Here is a 15,036-nt window from a genome sequence, read left to right as displayed (position 1 = left end):
ACCGAATTAATGGTAATGCTTACATTCCCAGCCCATGATAAAATGGCGCTGAATGTTTTCATTGGTGGACACTTTTCAGGCTCCGTACGTATTCTCATTCGTTTAATTCTATGACACCAGCACATCACCGAGACAACACACCAGGCCGGCAACATAATTGATTGGGTCATCTCCCCTGTGTCAAGTAATAGAATAAGAAAGACCGAAGTTTTTGATCTAGCGATATCCGATCACAAAGCTTTATTTGTGGATATCGCATTAAAGAAAGTTGATCTCCCGAAACGAAACATAACAACAAGGAATTATAGACAAATTGATATCAGTGGTTTAAAAGATAGCATTCGTGACGTCGTAAATGAGGTTAAAAATATAAAAGACTACAAAAAAGTATTGCGGTCTATTATTGACCGTGAGGCACCGCCACAATGTCGGGTCGTATCGAATCGACCACACTCGCGATGGTTCAATTCCGAGATGAAGGAATTAAAGAGAAAAAATAGACAGGCTGAAAGGAAATGGCGAAAGAGTGGCCTAACGGTATTTAAGGATATCTACAAAGCAGCTAAGTCGGCTCTTTATAACGCCATCACACGCGCAAAAAAAGCCCACTACAACGAAAAATTTCAAAGCATTAAATCTTGCAAAGAACTGTTTTCCACCGCAAACGACCTTCTTGGCAGTTAGAAATCCACACCCCTTCCAGCGTCTAGAAATAACGCCGAACTAGGTCAAAATTTCGCCAACTATTTCCACGACAAGATAAAATCCATGAGGGAAAACTTAGACAATACATCATCATCATCGTCACCGAGCTTTGGACCATTCCACGGAACGCCACTACATGTACATGTTTTCGATCCAGCCACTGAGGATGAAGTGAAGTCAGCCATTTCAGATAGCCCATCAAAATATTGTGACTTAGTAGACCCCATCCCAACTAATATTCTTAAGACTTGTGTTGAAGAAGTTACCAACAATAACTGAACTTATAACTAATTCGTTGGTCTCCGGTAGTGTCCCCGACTCGTTTAAACGTGCCATTGTTAAACCACTATTAAAGAAGTCCGATCTAAATGTAAACGAACTGAAAAATTACAGACCTGTCTCCAACCTTCCATATCTATCCAAAGTGCTTGAACGCATTGTGTTAAAAAGACTTTTGTATCATATCCATCTAAATAATTTAAGTGAAAATTTCCAATCTGCTTATAAATCACATCACAGCACTGAAACTGCCCTTTTAAAAGTATGCACTGATATTCTTAATAGTATTGACAAAAATCATGTCTGTTTATTGACTATGTTGGACCTTTCGGCTGCATTTGACACCATTGGTCATGCGATACTTATTAAACGATTAGAAATTACTTTTGGAATAAGAGACACTGCGCTTAGTTGGTTTAAATCCTACCTAACATCAAGATCTCAGTCGGTTCTGAACGATGGCGCAGTATCAGAAACATTTCCTCTAAATTACGGCGTTCCGCAGGGGTCTGTCCTTGGTCCTGTTATTTTTACTCTTTATACTCAACCTCTTTCGGATATTTTTGTTAAAAATAAATTAATGTGTCATTTCTATGCTGATGAGACTCAGATCTATGTAAGCGATATCCCTAGTAATATCCCATCATTGATTTCCCGTGTTGAAGACTGTATTAGAGATGTTAAATGCTGGATGGAAATTAACAAGTTAAAGCTGAATAATGAAAAGACAGAGGTGAAGGTGTGTGGTAGAAAAAGTGTTTTGAAAGATGATTTTCTGAAGTTCACTCTAAATATAAATTGGTGCACAATTAACCTCTCAACGTGTGTGAAAAACCTCGGGGTAATGCTAGATCAACATATGACTATGCAGGCACAGTTTGATTCTCTATGTAGAAGTTTGACAATAGGCTTAAAAAGAATTGGGTCCGTTAGACCTTTCCTAACAAGAGAAGTAACATGCAAACTAATAACATCTTTCTTACTATCTAAAATAGATTACTGTAACTCGTTAATCTCGAATGTAAGCAACGATATAATATCACGCCTGCAAAGTATCCAGAATGCGGCTGCTCAATTGATTTTAAGAAAAAAGAGAACATCCTACTCGTTGCCACTTTTGTATGAGCTGCATTGGTTACCAGTTAAAGTGAGAATCGAATTCAAACTAGAAGTATTGTGCTATAAGTGCCTTAATGATCAAGCACCATTGTATATTACTGAATTTTTAGAAACTTATAAGCCAACGAGGAGTCTACGTTCTGCACTAGATTCTACAAAATTAATTGTTTCAAATAAATATAAATTTTACGGCGGCAGATCGTTCAGCCACGTCGGACCTTCCATCTGGAACTCTCTTCCGAAAAGAATAAGAGAAGCGAAGTCCTTATCAATATTTAAATCAAAGTTAAAACACCATCTCTTTGTTAAAACACATCTTGATTAATGCATCTTTGTAATTTGACCCTAATATGAATGTTAATTTAGTTTATGTTATTATATCATTATTTTATATTATTTCCGTAATTGACATAGCACGTGGATGTATTATAATATATTATTATATATTATATATATAATGTATTAATGACTCTATGTTTAGTTATTACATTGTTGTATAATGATAATGTTATGTTGATGTAGTATGTATAATGTTTCATTTGTATATTAATGTCACTGTATTATTGTTTCGCACATTGAGCATCACCCAGTGATGAAAATGCGCGTTATAAATGTCATGTATATTATTATTATTATTATTATTATTATTATTATTATTATTATTATTATTATTATTATTATTATTATTATTATTATTATTATTGTTATTATTATTATTATTGTGGTTATTATGATGTGTGGCCGGGGATTGGCGGTAGAGTACAGACATCATGCAATATACATATTAAATATAAATGAAATAATAGCATAGATCATAAACAAATGTTAATTATACTATAATATACATAGATATAGGTTTGTACAAGTATTTCAACTTACGAACGTCCTTAGAATAGAGCACAATTAAAATATACACAAATTATAATAGTAATGGTAGATTAAGCATTGAATTCACAGTAATATCTCGTTCCACTTTGAATGTTAACCAATAATAAATTTTACCTTCAACCGAGAGAAGTTAAACTTTTACATGTTTGAAATTGGAGGAATGGTTCTTCTTTCTTAGGATTCTTAGCGTGTGTGTGATTCAATTCAGAGATGAATTTGGTTTTGTAAAGTAAAGGCACGCCAAGGAATTATGGGAATAGCCAATCAGAAAGAATGTTCCTATTTAGATGCTTTTGGTTAAGAACTATAGCGGGAAGAGATAACGTTAAGTGCAATTTTAGCTACTCTGAACGAGTCGAGAACCTCAGGGCATATGCACGTTGGAGTCTTGTTTGGAAAAGGTAATTAGCAGGAGATATGCATACAATGGGCAGACAATTTGAACAGGTGATAAGCCCCAAGCGGAAAGTGAGTGGTGAGATTTAGCGTCCCGTTATACAATGGGTTGAAGAGTGTATATTTACATAGGCTTAACTGTAGAATCGAACTGTCCATCTTCTGAGTGTTTAAACTCAACGTGTAAATTTCCCATTACAAATATATATGTTGTCCACTAAATTTGAAGTGGTTTTGAATGATACGCTGACGAATGATAAAGAAATCACGCAGTGAAAGAAAATCGTTCGTCACAAGACCCTCCACACCACCACCAGATTGTTGAGCGGTCGAAAAAAAACCCATCCCAAATAGACATGTGAAAAACAAAGATGGGAAACTAATCACATCAATAGAAGAGACACTCAAACGACGGAAAGAACACTTCCATGAAGTGCTCAACAGACTAAGACCCAGCACCAAGACCACACCTGGACCCTGGAAACTGGAAACCCGTCACTATCAATACGGGTGAAATCACAAAGACGGAGATCCGAAGGGCAATTTGGCAGTCTAAAAAATGGAAAGCATGCTGGCACAGATAACATCCCTGCTGAAGCCTTGAAAGAGGGTTCAACTTGATCTGGACGAATGAGGAAATAATAATAATAATAATAATAATAATAATAATAATAATAATAATAATAATAATAATAATAATAATAATAATAATAATAATAATAATAATGATAATAATAATAATAATAATAATAATAATAATAATAATAATAATAATAATAATAATAATAATAATAATAATAATAATAAAGTGCTTATATTATTCGCAATAGTACTGCGAATAGTGATTCCACGGTGCTATCACTAATTGCAGTAGTTGAAGCGCTCTGAAAATTAGTTTTTGTCCCCTCACTGAACACAACACTATTTCTCTATTTTTGTCGAATGGCTTGAAGTTGAATGAGAGTTTGAGAGTATGTTAGTATATATATATATATATATATATATAATATATATATATATATATATATATATATATATATATATATATATATAACCTTTCTTTAAAAAATATAGCATTGTGGAGAACATTGTGCTTATTTGAGTTAATAAAAAAATTGATACGGTGCACAACTCTACTGAAAGATTTGAAAATTAGAAATGTATTTTTTACAGATAGATAAACAGATAACTTGATTTCCTTTTATAATTTAAAGTCAGTTTGAAAGTTCGTTGAGTCACACAGATATCATAAAATACGTACCGTCGACACTAAACACTCTCAAAATCAACCAATTTCGTCACTGTAAAAAGTTGTCAATTTGCGTCATCTATTTATGACATCAAGTATTATTATTATTACTTCCGTTGTGTTGTTGATTTAGCGGTGATCAGTGTTGTTATGTAGTAGTATGTTCTAATTGCGTGTATGTTTGTGTGTGTGTGTGTGCGTGTGTGTGTGTGTTTGTGTGTGTGTTGTGTATGGTGTATACATGTGTGTGTGTGCGTGTGTGTGTGTGTGTGTTGGCATTTTTCAGCAAATCGTGGCATTCATAGTGATATTACTCACTTGATCACATGAAGGTATTTCAGTCGCCATTTTGATTCTTTTTTTACTATTAGGGTTAGCTCGAGATCGAAGGATTTTTTTTCTATTAGGGTTAGTCATAAGTCTTAGTAAAGGTGCTAGGGTGTTTGTTTTTCCATAAGTTAAGTAAAGGGGAAACATTCCGAAAGCGCCTACATCCCCAGTATTATTTAAATTTGTATTTTCACCGTTGATCTTTTGTCAGGGGTTGATTTATTCAATTTGTCATCATTTTTTCTATTAGGGTTAGCTCGAGATCGAAGGATATTTTTTTTCTATTAGGGTTAGTCATAAGTCTTAGTAAAGATGCTAGGATGTTTTTTTCCATAAGTTAAGTAAAGGGGAGACATTCCGAAAGCTCCTACATCCCGAGTATTCTTTAAATTTGTATTTTCACCGTTGATATTTTGTCAGGCGTTTATTTATTCAATTTGTCATTATTTTTTTTTCTATTAGGGTTAGCTCGAGATCGGAGCATATTTCTTTTTCTATTAGGGTTAGTCATAAGTCTTAGTAAAGGTGCTAGGATGTTTGTTTTTCCATAAGTTAAGTAAAGGGGAGACATTCCGAAAGCTCCTACATCCCCAGTATAATGTATTCACTTAATGTAAATGTTGCTCCTCGAAACTCGAAGAAATAAGTAATAATGTGAAATTGAATGTAAGCTTCAATGTAATTACAAAAACAGATCAAATGAACGTTTCGGATTTCCCCTTTATCAACAAAACAGGATGAATGAAACACCGCAGATAAATGATGAATGAGATACTGTGGTAGTGGCGTAGTTAAGATGAATAAACAAAACATTGGTTGGCAGGAAATTGGTATGCTCCTTTGTTGTAAGGAAGCACGAATTAAAATAGAATGCTTACCTTACCTTACCCGGGTTCCATCTCTTTCCAGAGGTCGGATGTCATGGCCTTCCATCCTTCACGGTCCATTGCAGCCTCGTTACAGTCTGCCATGCGCCGACCTGTAGCTTCCTTGATACCATCTGTCCAGGATTTCCTTTGTCTTCCTCTGCCTATCTTTCCTTCAATTCTTCCCTCCATTATCCTTTTTTTGAGACTATCATGTCTTCGCATATGTCCAAAATATGACAGCTTTTTGTGCTTCACAGTCAAAAGAAGTTCTTTTTGTTTTTGGCCCATTAGTTTGAGGACTTCGATGTTTGTTTTTCTTGCTGTCCAAGGTATTTTCAGCATTCTCCTGTACGTCCACATCTCAAAAGCTTCAATACGTTGTTCTGTCTGTGCGGTTAGTGTCCACGTTTCACAACCATAAAAGAAAATGGACCACACATAGCATTTGGTGCATCTCATTCGTGTCCTGATGGAGATATTTGTGTTGTTGAGGATTGGCTTTAGTTTCATGAACGCGTTTTTGGCCAGCATTATTCGTCTCCTGATCTCTTTGTCAGACTTTGCATCGGATGTTACCAACTGCCCCAAGTACGTGAACTCCTTTACTTATTCCACTGGACACTCTTCTATTTCTATATCTATGTCTATGGGCTCTTTCTTTTTTGTTATCACCATTGTTTTTGTCTTCTTCGCATTCATGAACAGCCCCTTTTCTTTACTCTCTTCGTTCACTTTTGAAAGTAGCTTCTGTAGGTCTTCCTTACTTTCCGCCAACAGGACAGTATCGTCAGCGTAACGTAAACTGTTGATGTTGTGGCCACCAACCTTCAACCCTTGGGCTGTTTCTACTTGCCGAAAAATAGACTCTGTGTATAAATTAAACAAGCAGGGAGACATAACACATCCCTGGCGCACTCCTTTCTTGATTTCAATTGCATCTGTTGTATTTGCAGGCACTTTTATCTGAGCCTTTTGCTGCCAGTACAGATTAGCGATTAGAGCCACATCATTCTCTTCCACACCTATTGCCACAAGGTCCTGGATAAGTTTCTGATGACTAACAGAATCAAATGCCTTTGAGTAGTCGATAAAACAGGCATATATGTCTTTTTGGACCTCTAAGTATTTTTCTGGCAGGATTTTTAAGTCGAAAATTCCTCCCTGGTGCCACTGTTCTTTTTGAATCCAGTTTGCTGTTCTGAAATCTCACGATCTACTTTTGACGAGATTCTTTTCAGGATTATTGTCAGGAGGAGTTTCAATAGATGGCACATAAGACTGATTGTTCTGTAGTCCGAACACTCAATTGCACCCGCTTTCTTGGGTAGCAGTATGAAGATAGAAGTGCGAAGGTCTTCTGGGATCTTCTTTAGGTATTTCTAAAAGGTGCGCAATTAATTAAGTGAAAAGAGGGGAGGCGGGGAGGAACTGTGTAATGCAGTTTAGAACATGAAATATAAAAACGTGTAGACTGTTGTCTTTAAAAAATATATTCTAGCCTTGTGGAGAACATTGTGCCATTTGAGTCAATAAAAAAAATTATACGGCGCACAACCCTACTGAAAGATTTGAAAATTAGAAATGTATTTTTTTACAGATAGATAAACAGATAACTTGATTTCCTTTTATAATTTAAAGTCAGTTTGAAAGTTCGTTGAGTCAAACCGACGACACTAACACTCTCAAAAACAACCAATTTAGACACTGTAAAAAGTTGTAAAGAAAATTGGCTTAACCACAAATGCAGGATGATCGAAATATTTGGCCTCGATGGAAAAGCAGCCCACAAGGAAATAAGACAAATTTTGGGCAAAAAACACACCACTAACAACAATAACTGTATTAAAGACAAGAATGGTAGAATATTATTTGAGAAAGAGGATATAAAGGAAAGATGGTGTCAATACATTGGCGAGTTCTTTGATGATGACAGGCCCCAAATACCTTTGCCAAGCAACACTGACGGTCCTCCAATACTCGCATGTGGGATAGAAAATGCATTGAAAAATATTATGAAAGATGGCAAGGCTGAGGGTAAAGATGGCATTGTAACAGAAATGCTAAAAAATTTGAAAGAATTCTCAATTGTGAAACTAACAGATCTCTTTAATAGTATTTACAATACAGGCTATATTCCAGACGAACTTGCCAAATCGGTTTACATCACGCTACCGAAAAAACCAAAGGCGACAACTTGCAGTGATTTCCGCACAATAAGTCTGATGCCCCATGTAACTAAATTATTATTGAAGATCATCCTAGAAAGAATCAGGTCTACCATCGATAATGAAGTTGGCGATGTACAGTTTGGCTTTAGAAAAAATAATGGGACAAGAGAAGCAATTTTCTGTTTAAATAATATCACACAAAAATACCTTGATCATCAAAAAGAAATCTATGCATGCTTTATCGATTACGCAAAAGCATTTGATAGAGTACAGCATGGAGAATAAATGACATGTCTGGAAAAGGCAGGCATTGATGGCAAAAATATACGGCTAATCACAAATCTATATTGGCATCAAAAAGCAGCCATCAGGATTCAGGGCGCTCTGTCACCTTTCACGCCAATTAAAAGAGGAGTTCGTCAAGGATGTATCCTCTCTCCATATCTATTTAACCTGTACACAGAGTTTATCTTCCGTAAAACCGAGCACATTCCAAGTATTGTTATTGGAGGTAAGAGGATGAATAATCTGAGATATGCAGATGATACAGTATTGTTGGCATCAAACGAGACAAATCTACAGATCCTTGCAAATCAAGTAAACCTGAACAGTACAGCAAAGGGTCTAGAGATGAATGTTCAAAAGACGAAGGTAATGGTCTTGTCAAAGAAGCCTGAAAAAATCGCAAAAGTCCAAATTAATAATCAAAACATCGAACAAGTAGATTCTTTTAAATATCTTGGACAGACAATGACCAACAACGGAAAGTTGGAAAGAATGAGATGGAAGTGAAAAACAGGATTGCTATAGCTAAGTCGAGGTTCAGCCAACTGAATAACATTTTAACTTCGCAACAAACGCAGATGAAAACGAGAATAAGAATACTCAAATGTTATGTCCACTCAGCACTTCTCTACGGCTCAGAAACATGGACCTTGAACAAACAAATAGAGAAAAGAATTGAGGCCTTTGAAATGTGGACTTTCCGTCGCCTTGGAAAAATCGGTTGGAAAAAAAAGAAAACAAATCAAGAAGTCTGTGACATCCTTGATATCAGACCGACCCTAATGAAAAAATAAAAACAAGAAAACTAAGGTATTTTGGACACCTAAGACGCCATCAAACTGTCAACAAGGACTTCTTGAGATTAGCGTTGAGGGGAAAAGAGGAAGAGGCAGCAAGAACTTGGATAGATGATGTGAGGACATGGACAGGATTGTCGGCAGCCGAATGCAGTCAGCAAGCCGTCAACAGGGAAGATTGGCGTGTCATTTCAAGTCGACCTCAACCCATGAGATGACACTGGAAGAAGAAGAAGAAGAAAAAGTTGTCAGTTTGGCGTTTTTACGCAAATCGTCGCATTCGAAATAATGTATTCACTTAATTACTTTAAGGATATCAGATCTACACTAAGTTTTCAACAGTTTTCATCTATTTATGAAATCAAGTATTATTATTGCCCCTTTGATGCTTTCAATGTGATGGTTTCGGGTGGTTAATACCCAGGTTTAACTTCTTTGGTAATAAATTAAAAAAAATAATAATAATCTAAAAAAACATGGAAATTTAAAACAAGAAAATAGAAGTAGCATTGAAGGTAAAATAAGGTTTTAGAAAGACCTTATTAAATGTTATGAATGGATAAGCTGTCAGACTCTAACCTTGAAAGTACAGGGTTCAATCCTATTGTGGACATTTAAAAAAAGTTTACTTTATTGAGAAAGACATCATTTTCGTTGTTATAGTTACTGGACATATATTTAAAACCTTAAATAAATCTATTATTACTATTTATTATTATATATTTTTTTAAAAGTACATCGGTACCATTCAATGTGTTATCGATGTGCATTTATATGTAAACGTCGATTGTTATCATTTTATAATATTTTATCATTATCATCAGTGTACGCGTTTAACGCGTCTTTGTAATTTTATTGGGGTCTTTTTTTCTGTTTTTCTTCTTCTTCTTCTTTTTCTTTTTTTTGTTTTTGTTTTTATTTGGTTTGTTTTTGTTGTTTTTCAAAAACTTCCCGTCCCATCATTGTTTATGTCTATTTACCTTATCTACGCCATTCACACTTCACATATCTCATTCGTTTTTAGTGTCTTATTCGTCGTGTTTTGTTGATAAAGGGGAAATCAGAAACGTCCACAATATGTCTTCGTCTATTAAATTGAGGCTTACAATTCAACACTTATCGTTATTTTTTTCCTTCGAGCTTCAAGCAGAAACATTTTCATTAATCAACCAGCAGCGCCAACGGAGGTGCATAAAAATGGTGCGTTTTTGTACACCTCCAGTGGAGGTGCATAAAAACGGTACCAAACGCCACCAAACATGATCACCAGAGTGCTGTACTGTAAGGTAAGTTCTCGATCCCAGGATCGTCTTTCAAGTCTGCTCACGTCTGCTACTTCAGGTTTATTTTCGCAGTTGACTTTCTTACCACAACCTGTTTTCACACACGGACAACTATATGTTGCTGTGTCACGGGTCAGAGGCTATAGAAGCTTACACTTCATGGTGGGCCACATAGAAAAATCAACAGGGGGATGTACCAAGTTACACAGACAACAATGTTTACCAATATGCCCTCATTACAATATCGAATGAAAATAGTTCTTTCCCCGCGAAATCGCGGGCTTTTTATTAGTATATATATATATATATATATATATATATATATATATATATATATATATATATAATATATATATATATATATATATATATATATATCACACATACACACACACTCGCCGTTGCTCATGACTCATATCTCAGTGAGCCTGCAAATAATGGAAGTTACCATCAATAAACTACCTCTACTACTACTACTACAGCCACCACCACCACATCGTTACTATTACTACCACAGCTATCCAGTCGTTATAAAAACTACAGCAACCGCCACCACCATTACATCATCATCATTATCCTTATAGTCATCATCACTTTCTACCGCTACTACATAATCACCACCACCACTATAATCACAACCACCACATCAACACCACCATCACAATACAACAACAGACACATCGTCATTGTCAACCAAACGCAAAATAATAATAATAATAATAATAATAATAATAATAATAATAATAATAATAATAATAATAATAATGATAGTAATAATAAAAAAATCAACTAAAAAAAAAAAATTAAGTAATAATAATAATAATAATAATAATAATAATAATAATAATAATAAATAATAATAATAATAATAATAATAATAATATATAATAGAATGATAATAAATAATAATAATAATAATAATAATAATAATAATAATAATAATAATAATAATAATAATAATAAAATATGATAATAATAATAATAATAAATAATAATAATAATAATAATAATAATAATAATAATAATAATAATAATAATAATAATAATAATAATAATAATAATAAAATAATGCAGTTTATATTTTGCGCCCAATCATCTAAACAATGAAGCTCTTGGCTCGTAGGCTACTACTGCAACTGAAATGAATATGTAGGTATTTGCAGTACTATTGCGAATAACGGATACGAACGCTATCTACTATTCGAAGTACTACTACGAATAGAGGAAATCATTATTCGCAGTACTACTTTTGTGATAATTGCAACCTATGCTTAACATTGTTTGACTTTGTTACAAGACAAGACAAAACACCACTGTGCAATCGATGCCACTTTACTATGCTAATCTTTCTGTTTCATTTATCCCGAAGAGTTTAAACACACACACACACACACACACACACACACACAGACGCACACAATCACACACACTCTCTCTCTCTCTCTCTCTCTCTCTCTCTCTCTAAATCTATATCCTGGTAGGACCCTGATTTATCAGTTGGCTATTAATTAGAGTAATTAATAATAATTTATTGTGAAAATCCATCGCGTCTTGTGTATTGTCATAAAATACCTGCCAGCATCGAGTCATTCTGTGTAGCACGACGACGTTGATGGTTTGAATAAATTATATCTAGAGCGTCTGAATAATTGCAAATTGTTTATTCAAATGAAAATATTAGACACGACAACTAGTAACAATAACATTTTATCCACTTGTCAGAATAGAATGCCATCGTGAGTAAATTCGTGATAAAGAAATTCAACTCAATTCAGTAATAACACATTCTGCTAAAAATAATATAATGAAGCCTTGTTGAAAACCGCATCATCATAGAACCTCGATTTATTGCCTTGAAAATCAATTTGGCATTATAATATTAACAATGATAGTTTCGTATTGACGCGTATTGGGGAAAACAAGTCAAGTGTTTACCGAAGTTTATGTTTACAGCCTCTGATTAATCGTAGGGCCTATTTCAATATGTTGGGACATATAATCCATAGACCTGCTTATTTTGGAAGAGTCGTGTTCTTTATGAAGAGTGTCTCACCAAATACCGTGATGACTATGAAGAAATGGTGCACAGTTTTGGGGTCCCTGTTTCTCATGTTGCCCATTGGGCTCCCATGGTACTGGGGCAACATGGCCATGTATGCTTTATCCTTTGTGGCAATGAGAGGGAAGTCGCTTGAAGGAATTAACACGCCCTGGATTATCTCATTCTATTTCATGTTCAACGCCGTAGGCCTCTTTATCGCTGGCATTGTGTCTAAACATACCGGAAAACAACGTGGGATTCTTTTATTTGGGATAGCTTTGTTCCTCTGTGGATTTTTTATGACGTACTTTTCTGTACACAAGACAGTCTTTTTCATGAACTTTACCCTAGGGGTTGTCTCTGGACTAGGCGGTGGTATCGTACATGGAATGGCATTACAGTACGCTGTAGGATGGACAGGTTCTGATCTGGGCTTTGTCAATTCTCTTGTGCAGTCCGGATATAATGCTGGCTCTATGTTCATTAATCCTTTTATCACATTCTACGTAAACCCAGAAAACCTCTCATCGGACCTCCATCTAGGCCCAATGAAAATTTTCTCTAATCCTGGTATATTGGACTGTGTCCCACTTTTCTTTGTTGTTCTAGGGTCATTTTGTCTTGGATTTTTCTTTCTTGGTTTTCTTATGGTACAAGAACCGTTATACAAATATTACGACAATGATATCGCTATTAACTCCAAAAACGCCGAAGAGAGAACAGAACTTCTGAAAGGAGATAAGAAAGACACATCGTCACATCAAATGAAAGTTTCAGATGGTTCTAAGTTCACTGAAACTGAAATAACAACAGATGAAAGTTCTGGGTACGCGGAAACGGTTATCAAAACACCAATATCGAGAGGTGACTCAGATAAACATCCAATTGAAATGATTCAAACTAGAACATTTTTAACACTGTGGATTTCGCTCATGATGTATGACAATGCCATGCTAGTGCTCGCCAACTACTACAAGGAGTTTGGTGCAACGCACATCAACGACGACCATTTCTTAACGTTTCTTGGTACCGTTCTCAACTCAACTACAATTCTCGCCTTCCCTTTCTGGGGTTTCCTCACGGATCAAATTGGAGTTAAAAAAACTTTAGTATCAATGTACAGCATCTCGTCAATTCTATGTTTCCTTATGTTTTTCACACCACGGATGAATAGAATGCTGTATATGCTGAATATCGCCAGCTTAGGGTCTTTTTTGACTCCAATATACTCTATCTTGATTACAGCTACTTGTAAATATTTTGGAAAGACGCACTACAGCAGTAACATTGGGGTTGTTGCTTCTTTATCTTTACTGTGTAATTTTGTAAATCCGCTCATTTTCGAAGCAATTCTCGAAATAGGGTGGTTCTACATATTTTGTTACGGTGGGTGCCTCACAGGTACAGCATTGATATTTATAGTTTTCACCCTACCTGACATTTAAACACGTCTACCAGTAGGCTACAGATTTTAGAGCCTCGTAGCCCAATATAGACTTATTTACCTTACCTTATCGGGGATATAATAAAGATCTGAACAAGTGTGTATGAAAGGTGCCAGAAAAAGCAAGACAGAAAAATACAAGAAAAAAAACCCCATCCTGACTGGGGATCGAACCTAAGGCCTTCTGATGTCCGGTCAGACGTGCTAGCAGAGAATCCCGATTTGTAATTCTTCACAAGGGTACTCGTTTTACGCTGTCAATCCCCGCTTACATCACACAGCACAAACATGGACCACTCTTATTCAGATCTTTATCTTACACCGGTGCCTGCTCCCTAATTTCTAAATTTGATATTTACCGGAGTTCCTTCCCATAGAGGTTGGATGCCTTGGTCTTCCTCATTTATTTGTCTAGCGCCATCTCCGAGCAGTCCATCATCATACTCCCAGGCATTTATTTTATGTTTCCCAATCGGTTCTTTCGTTGTCTCCCTCTCCCTCTTTTCCCATTAATCTTTCCTTCAACTATTGACTTCTGGAGACTGTTGTGGCGTCGTATATGACCATAGTACGCCAATTTTATGTCCTTTACAGTCACCAGGAGTACTTTCTTATAGTTCATCCAATTCCATACTGTTTGATTATTTTTCTCTTTCCACGACATCCTTTCCATCTGTCTGTAGCACCACAGTTCAAAAGCATCGATTCTTTTTTCTAAGCTTATTTATCATTGTTGTATTGGAGAATACGTTTTGTTCCTTTGAAAGCTTTTTAATTTCTATAATGAGACAGTAACCATTTGGATGACAGTATCCTATTCTAGTACGACATAGTGAGAAAAATACAGTCATCGTGACCCATCGTATCAAAACGATATGTTTATGTCGGGATGGATTCAAAGCCAAAAGTAAATTCAAACTTAAAATGGTCAGAAAATTTACGTATTATTCATTTGCATCTTTAGAAATTACATTCATTCTCCTCAATGAACCGCCTATATTTGACTAAAGTTTCATCCTTGTGAATCCAATTTTAAGCATCTAGTTCACCCCGACATAATACCGTTTTGAGACGATGGGGTAGCGTGGCTCAGCGGTACGGTCTTTGCTTCGTACCCGAAAGGTACTGAGTTCGATCACCCGCAGGTGCACTGTGTGCCCTTGAGCAAATCACCTTGCCCTAG

The 15,036-nt window shown here is 35.5% G+C and overlaps 2 protein-coding genes across 2 annotated transcripts in view; both read left to right on the top strand.

Moving 5' to 3' along the window:
- Nucleotides 1–7,583: 7,583 nt before the first annotated feature.
- Nucleotides 7,584–8,795, top strand: LOC144978989 (uncharacterized). Its single transcript, XM_078925608.1, has 2 exons — nucleotides 7,584–8,066; nucleotides 8,751–8,795. The coding sequence occupies exons 1-2, from the start codon at nucleotides 7,584–7,586 to the stop codon at nucleotides 8,793–8,795; spliced, it is 528 nt and encodes a 175-aa protein (XP_078781734.1).
- A 3,556-nt stretch (nucleotides 8,796–12,351) lies between these two features.
- Nucleotides 12,352–15,036, top strand: part of LOC144978988 (uncharacterized) — a 2,926-nt gene continuing 241 nt past the window's right edge. The window contains exon 1 of the mRNA XM_078925607.1: nucleotides 12,352–13,734. Coding sequence (XP_078781733.1) covers nucleotides 12,352–13,734 — 1,383 coding nt within the window. The remainder of the gene's footprint in view (nucleotides 13,735–15,036) is intronic.

This window comes from Berghia stephanieae, chromosome 8 (genome assembly GCF_034508935.2).
Source record: "Berghia stephanieae isolate SIO BIC M18660-M18661 chromosome 8, UCSD_Bste_1.3, whole genome shotgun sequence".
Classification (NCBI taxonomy): Eukaryota; Metazoa; Mollusca; class Gastropoda; order Nudibranchia; family Aeolidiidae; genus Berghia; species Berghia stephanieae.
Note: the sequence above shows the minus strand (reverse complement) of the source record. Positions and strands in the feature narration are given on the sequence as shown.

Excerpts from the sequence above, each read along its gene's own strand:
- LOC144978989 (XM_078925608.1), top strand. The coding sequence starts at position 7,584 with ATGATCGAAATATTTGGCCTCGATGGAAAAGCAGCCCACAAGGAAATA. Across the intron at positions 8,067-8,750 it reads CAATAAGTCTGATGCCCCAT|ACAATGACCAACAACGGAAA; the intron begins GTAACTAAATTA and ends TATCTTGGACAG.